Raw genomic sequence first — 7,777 nt, 5'->3', positions numbered from 1 at the left:
AAAAATCAAAATGTGGGCCTTTTCAAGACTGACCTAAGCAAGAAGACAGCAGACATAACAACTAAGCATAAACACAAAAATTCAAGCAGGGCTCATTACATCTAAGTGAATATAATGTCCAGATCATATGTAAATTACATCAAGTTGCAAACAGGTTCAGTTCAAACTGATATCAAGGTGTTTAGGAAGCTGTATGTGTCTTTATAATACGAACACAATGCATCTTACAAGAGCAGCATACAGTTAAAGGACCTATGGCTGACCATCCAAAACAAACATTTTATTCATTTACTAGAGGACATCTCACTGTCCTTTATTAACTGTTTACTGTTAGACATTCATGCATAAGAAGGCAAACCTTGGTCCTGTTTGTACCACACAGTTATCAATTACAGACACTTTACACCTCCACCCTCCGTTTTGCCGTACTTGCGACAACTTTTCCTGCACCTTATCAAATATGGAGAACCTGAAAAGGCATGGAAATTATTTGATAAATCATTTAATTACTTAATAATTAATTGTATACTAATATTAAGAATCTTTTTGAAAAACTATTTAAAATCAGTTTATAAATATAGAAAGTACAGTTTTGTATGGTCCATACATCTGTGATCCAGAGAGAAATATATTTGTTACCTTTTATATTGTAAGAATTACAATAGCTTAGAAAAGCTGGTGTGTGACTATATGTGCCTATTGCTATTTTTTGCATTATCAACTGTGTGTTTGAGTGAGCTTTAACGTCTGTTATCCATTAGTGTTTCTCATTCACTGTAAATTTTCCAACAGCTTTGTCATACATGCTGCTGTGGTACAGTGTGTGCAATGGCCACTTTGGTGTCCACTGGATTTTAGTTACTTCTCTTATTTTCTGGCTTCTGTGTTTCCCTTTGAGCTTTTAGCTCATTTAGCTTCTACTTTCTTTCCTTCGGTTGTCCTGTTAAATCATTATTGCTTACTATTAAGTGAACTTCAGGTGACTGAACCTTACACAGAAATGACTCTAACAAAGATGTTTGAAAAGCTGCTGTCCTAAATAAGCAATAAATATGAAAAAAAAATATTGTATCTAAAATGCATGCACCCTGTGTTCAGGTACACACATCAGATTAGCCTGGTCCACTCAGTGCTCTGGAAGAGTTGAATACTACTATAGAAGACAATGGGGAACAGTCTGTGATGATGACTGGGACGTAAAAGATGCTGCAGAGAGTTAGACTGTGGAGCAGCCCTAAATGCCACTCAGTCTGCTCACTTTAGTGAAGGAACAGGACAAATCTGGCTTGATGATGTGTCCTGTTCAGGAAGTGAGAAATTTCTGACTGAGTGTCAGCACAGAGGATTAGGGACACATGACTGTACACACAGTAAGGATGCTGGTGTCATCTGTTCAGGTAAGGCGGTATGTATGCTACCAGTCAAAAAATTTTAGAACACCCCAATTTTTATTGATTGCAATTCAAGTCATTCAAGTCCAGTGAATAGCTTGAAATTGTACAAAGTTAAGTGGTGAACTGCCCAAAACTGAAAAATAATGTACATTTCAGAATCATACAAAAAGGCCTTTTTCAGGTAAGACAAAATTCAAAGTTTACAATTTAACCTCCTAAGACCTGAACTCTTCCACGGCATGCATTTTTAATTTCTCTTTGATATTTGGGCATATTGGGGGCCGATGAATGTAAAAACAGAATTACCAGATTTCTTTTACCTGATTTTTGTTTGTAAGAAAAATGACAGACACAGGATGTTCATGTAAAATTTCGATAGAACAGCAGCAGTATAATGTCCTCGTAAGTGGATATCAGGCCCTTGTAGAGCAAAATTGAGTATTTTAGTCTAAATAACCCCAAATGTGGTGTCCACATATGTGGAGGCCAGGTCCTAGGAGGTTAAAGCTGTTCTGCAGCTGATCAAGGATTGAAAGCTGGTGCTACTAATTCCAACAGGTGTTCCAACTTCTCTGGATTACTTACAACCCCCTCTGTCTGCATGAAAGCTGTGCTGGAACACAAGGTGGTTAGGGGCGGATTTACAGGGGTGGCATGTGCCATCCTAAATTAATCTCTTGCCACCTCTAATCTTGTTCTTTATTAAAATAAGCCAGTATTTACAGCCTCTGTAAAACATGACTGATCTAAGATGCAATAGCAATGAGCTACAGCCACGCTGAATCTCCATTTCAACTTGTGTTGAAAGTTTGGACTTCAAACTTTGCACAAGTTTTTACATTGTATTGATAGGCTGCTAAAACCAAAGTTATCATCATAAAAATATGTGCAATGCTTTTTTCGGGATATTATCGTCACGTTTAGTGAGGAACAAATGGTAAAAACTGGATTTTAGAAGGACAGCGCAAGAAACAAAAGAAAAAAAAATGCCACTGCTTTCATATTAGTGTAAAAGTGCATCATGTCAACCAATAAAAAGTGATTTGGCAACAGGTGAAATTTGGTTATTTAGGAATTGGGGACAGTTTGGGTAGTGACGACTGTGGGAGAATCAAAATTCACATATTTTATATAACTGAAAAGTTTAATTATCTGGGCTAAAGAAATTAAAGTTATAGACTATATTTATATGAAATTTCGCATGATTTGAAACGATACTTATTTTCTATATTTAAATAATTTTCTTGATTAAACTTCCTTCATGAAAGCTAAAGTTTGTGTTTAATTTAAAATCCAACTTTTGTAACACATTTATTTTGCTTCCATGCCCACAGTTCCAAATTTTCTTTTTTTTTCTGCGTGCATATTTTTCTTGTTAGTCATTTTACATTCCTCACAGCGTGGCAAACAAACTGCTAGATATCAGTAGTGTATAGTTTACTGAAACATCTTATAGTACCATTTAACAATGCAATGTGAGCTCAGCATAAAGCATAGAAATAAAACAGTTAAATTCTATTTCAAAAACAGTTGCCTCAAGGCACTTCAAACTGTAATGGATAGACCCTACAATAATCCTTTAGTATGTTTATTTGGACCGTACTTTTTTGGAGTATGTTTTTATTGAGCAAATTAATGAATGCAGTCATGAACTAATTACACACTGAATAACACACAGTCTATGAAAAATCTTATTTTCTTTTTTAAAATGTATTTTTATGCTCACTGTGCCTAGGTGTGCCAGTCAGATTATCTGGAAGCACTTTGTGCTCTGGAAGAGTCGAATTCTTTTACAACAACGCTTGGGGAACAGTCTGTCATGATAACTGGGACATAAATGATGCTGAGGTGGTTTGCAGAGAGCTCGGCTGTGGAACGGCACAGAGTGCTGCTGTATCAGCCCGCTTTGGTGAGGGAAGTGGATCCATCTGGCTTGATGATGTGTCCTGTTCAGGAAGTGAGAGATCTCTGACTGAGTGTCAGAACAGAGGATTTGGGACACATGACTGTACACACAGTCAGGATGCTGGTGTTGTCTGCTCAGGTGAGAATTTTTTTATATAATCATAATTCTTTATAATAATAATAATAATAATAATAATAATAATAATAATAATAATAATAATAATAATGTATCATTCTTAATATAATAAGGTAAATCTTTTGCCATTTTTAATTGAATCATCTCTCCATGACTGATGTTTTCTCAGTGATCCTCCCAAAGCCCAGAATCTTCATGATTCCTGCTGGTAAAGTTGAGCGGAGAATCGATGTCAGCATCACTTGTTCAATATCACCTCAAAGCCAACAGCTTCTACAAGGAGAATTTACTCTGAAGCAGATTTCAGGCTCATTCAGTCAGACAAAACCATCAACTACCAACTCTGCTACATTCAAGATCCTCCAAGTAGATTTTGACAAGGATGGATTGTACCAGTGTGAATATTCATACGACTCCAGCATCTCCACAAGTGACTCTGTCAACGTCTCTGTTACTGGTAATTAAATTCTTTATATTACAGTGATAAAGTGACAGGAAAAATACTGTTTGCTTGTTATTCTATTACAGTGATTTCTATGACAGAAGTGTGCCTAATGATTCTCTCATGATAATGCATGGGCCCAGAATCGCGGGCATCGAGTTTGAATTTCCAGCCTTGTCCCTTGAACACAGAGATTACTCCAGATTCTCTGAATCTTTTTCATGATATTACTGATGCTGTCATGGTCCTGGGTCTTTAGACGCAGTGTTTTGAATTTTCCTGTGTTTCTTGCCGGTTTTGTATTATGTTTAAGTCCACTTGTTGTCCTAAAGGTTAATTCTATGGTTCCTAGGTTATTCTGTTTAGATGTTGCCTTACCTGTCTTATAAAGGGCCCGTCACTCAGTCGACCTGCTGGCTCCTGTCCATCCGTTTGACCACACCACTGGACCTCAGCCAAACCACCAAACAACGTCCCTCCTCAATCCGGGTCACGGCACCAAAACTGTTACCGGTTCGTAATTGAGGTGAGAGACAAACGACCACAGGTCCAAGTGCGTCAAAACAATGATTTTATTAAACACACATGTGGAGGAAATACACTGTCACAATCCTCAGCATAAAATCCCCCCCAAGAAAGCATACTCAGAATGTTTTATACGTCAGGGTATTATAACACCCCCTCATGCGTCAAAGCAAATACATAACATGCATGAGTTACAGCAATGACAACCTTTGACACATTCAAAAAGAACATTTTCTTCGCCTCCCAAACCAGGTGTTTCCTGTAGCTGCTGTATGACCGCTTATCTCAGAACATCAGCAGTACGTCCTACAACAAACTTGTCACTTATGCCGGCACAAAATGCAGTTGCAAGCAGAATATATCTCAACTCTTACCTAGAAATGAGCCTATATACTGTGTGTGTGTATGTGTGTATGTGTGTATGTGTGTGCAGACTGTATGTCTCGACCTCAGTGCACTCTGTCTCACCTCTCACCTCGCCAACTAAAACTTATAACCTCTTACCAGACGGAAGGCTCTTCTGTAAGCCCATTTTGTAATATGTGTAACAACATAAATGAAACTATATGTGTAATATATTGAATAAATGTTTTAATCACTACTCAAAGCTTAATAAAAGGATATACACGAATAAAAAGAATATGAACGAATATGAATGAATAAACATGATATTAAAATGATATAATCCCCACAGCAGTAACTAAATAGCTAGTAGATTAACTGAAACATATTGAAATGGATGCTGTTAAACATCACTGTAGTAAAAGATAAAGAAAGAACCTTGAATCAAAAATAAGAATTTGACTTTTTTAGTTTGTTTTTTAACTGTACAATTAATTTCACTAACTATGCTCTGTAGTATGAGCAATTGATGAACAAAGAAACAAACCACACCTGCTGAAGACTGTGGCTATAAAATAGTATTTCCTTCACAGCACGTTCAATATTTTTGTTGAATCTTTCAAAATCAACCTGAAACTTTCACTTTAAGATCATATAATTGTGATGCAGGTAAAATAACAAGAATTGTTTAACTAGCTAAAGACTACCAAACATATCCGTAGTGGCTGCTGTTCAGTCTAATAGTGTTTCAATGAGGCCACCATACTGGCCATCATTAGCCACGCCTCCTAAACCATGTGTGTCTGGGATGGCGAGCTATTGATGGTAAGGAGTCTTTTGCAATCATTTCGCCTTAATGTTAACATAAATGATGTATGAGAAGTTTTCAAATATTTCATGTCAAAGCTTTTAAAACCAGTGATCTTTGTTTCATAATAACTGATGATACAAAACTCTTTCCACAGATCCAAAAATTCTAGTGCTGAGATGTTATCCTGCCACTGATTCTGCTTTTGAAGAACATTGCCCTTCATTTCTACTATAAGGTACATCAGAGTAAAGAAATGCATGTATTAAACTGAGTAGTGGCTGAAAAGTGTATAAACAGTAACATGGATTGTGTCCCGTCTCTCCAGGTCAACAAAAGGCAGAAATCAGCCAAAAAGGAGAACGATGAGACAGATGTTTCCAGAGCTGAAGACGTTCATGCTGAGGAGGAAGCAGCAGAAGAAATAGAATAGACTCTTACACATGACCACTGTTCCCTCTAATCTGCACGCATGCACAATCTATATTTCACATATTCACATTCTATATTATTCTTGCTATAGCCAAAATGCAAATTTATATAGCAAATTTGTAAATCTCTGTAACATTACAGGCTTGTATTTCTGTAGTTAATCTTTTGTAATCGCTTAGATTTTTAAAAATCATTAGGAAGTGAAAGGATTAAATAAGGGGCCATTTAACAACAAATCAGATTTCACCTTTTAGTTTTAAAAGAGAAACGAGGGCTGTATGTCAGGCACTCTGCAGTGAAACTTTAGCAGCAGTTAACTTTCAGCAAAGCAAGGAAACTGACTTTACACAAAGAGGCCATTGTGGATTATGGGACATTTGCAAGGCCACAGTTTGGAATATTCAACCTTTTCAAATGAAGTTCAATACTTTTCTCAAATAGCCAGCAACAAGGGAAAAATTTATCTCTTTTTAATTACAGGGTCTTTAGACTTTCTGCTATTGTCTTAACGTATGGTCATCAAGTACCTGTTTCTGGCAATGGCGATCCATCAGAGTTTCATTTTTTCACTCTTTTTGTATTCTCTGCCCATGCAATTGTTACCGTTTTCTGATTCTGAGATTTGGTATGAGCACTGTCTGAAAGCAATGCTTTCTTCCAATTACGATATCGAACAGCTAAAGTAAAAACACTTTTGGGAACATCAGAAAGTGAAAAATGCCAGCAAGCAAAACAGTAACATAAGTCTCTACTCTGGGAATATTCCAACCAAGGGTGTATTTTCTACCATTCTGGGCGGAAGCTTCTCCTGCTGCAGCCTTGATATGTCTTAGGAAACCTCAGATCATGTGGCTGTGTGGGGCCGTCACTTTTGAATTCGGTAATGTCTAAATTCACAAAAAAATAAATAAATAAAAAAAATAGATGAGCTTCAATAGTGTCTTGAAAAAACCTTTTTGTTTAAATGAATCTCATAAGCTCAAGTTACTTCACTGGATTTTTAATGCAATACAATACAGTCTTACATGTCAGTTATATAGCATTTTCTTTTCCAACATGTCTTCAAATTCAGATAGACATCTTACAGGGCTCTAGACTAACTTTTTGCCATGGTTGCACTGGTGCGCCTAAGAAAAAAAGCACAAAATTTAGGCGCACCCAAATTTTCAACGCTTAACCTGAATCCGATACATATCTGATGTTTTAGAAAGCGACTGCTGTTTTAATGGTCATGTCGCATTAAATCCGTCTTTTACATCACTGACACAAGACAGACACCAATTATCAGTGCCGGAGAAGCGCCCGAGAGGACATCGTGAATGCTTCCTCGCCATCCAGTGAAACTGTTGGGAAGACAATGTTGGAGAAATGTGAACATTTTATTTGTACTGTATAATCTGCAGATTCTTACAGAACTCTGCAACTATCCTTTGAAGCACCGCTCCTCTCTAAAACAGCAATAAGGATAATTATTAGGCCATATGTAAGTGACAAAATAACTTTATAACTTAAAGCAAAATTGGGAAACGTAAAGTCTGAAACAAGTCTTTATATTAAGGCCATCAGTCAAACAATATTGTTTGGTCTTGTGTGTGATGTCTCCTTTTCGCATGCGGGCCGCTTGGAGGGTTCACACTAGAGCGCGTTTGCTGTCACATTTTATTTGTAGTGTGAACAAGCAGACAAAAAAATCGGATTTGATCAAAAAATCAGAATTGAGCATTAAGACCTGCAGTGTGAACATAGCCTAAATGACACATTCCTTAGACACCCACACAACTGACACCATTCTG

General features: G+C 36.9%; 1 protein-coding gene across 1 annotated transcript; it reads left to right on the top strand.

The window, feature by feature from the left end:
• The first annotated feature begins 1,081 nt into the window (after nt 1-1,081).
• On the top strand, nt 1,082-5,988 carry LOC120436896 (deleted in malignant brain tumors 1 protein-like). The gene is made up of 6 exons (XM_039607730.1): nt 1,082-1,098; nt 1,264-1,397; nt 3,130-3,438; nt 3,605-3,892; nt 5,710-5,790; nt 5,881-5,988. Exons 1-5 carry the CDS (start codon nt 1,082-1,084, stop codon nt 5,787-5,789), a joined length of 828 nt encoding a protein of 275 aa, XP_039463664.1. The 3' UTR covers nt 5,790; nt 5,881-5,988.
• The last annotated feature ends 1,789 nt before the right edge of the window (nt 5,989-7,777 follow it).

The sequence above is a fragment of the Oreochromis aureus genome, unplaced genomic scaffold (assembly GCF_013358895.1).
Source record: "Oreochromis aureus strain Israel breed Guangdong unplaced genomic scaffold, ZZ_aureus HiC_scaffold_32, whole genome shotgun sequence".
Lineage (NCBI taxonomy): Eukaryota > Metazoa > Chordata > Actinopteri > Cichliformes > Cichlidae > Oreochromis > Oreochromis aureus.
This window is presented reverse-complemented; position numbering and strand designations above follow the sequence as displayed.

Bases quoted from the DNA above. Each gene is read 5' to 3' on its own strand.
- LOC120436896 (XM_039607730.1), top strand. The intron at 3,439-3,604 runs GTGAGAATTTTT...ATGTTTTCTCAG, and splicing joins TGCTGGTGTTGTCTGCTCAG to TGATCCTCCCAAAGCCCAGA. The intron at 3,893-5,709 runs GTAATTAAATTC...CTCTTTCCACAG, and splicing joins TGTCAACGTCTCTGTTACTG to ATCCAAAAATTCTAGTGCTG.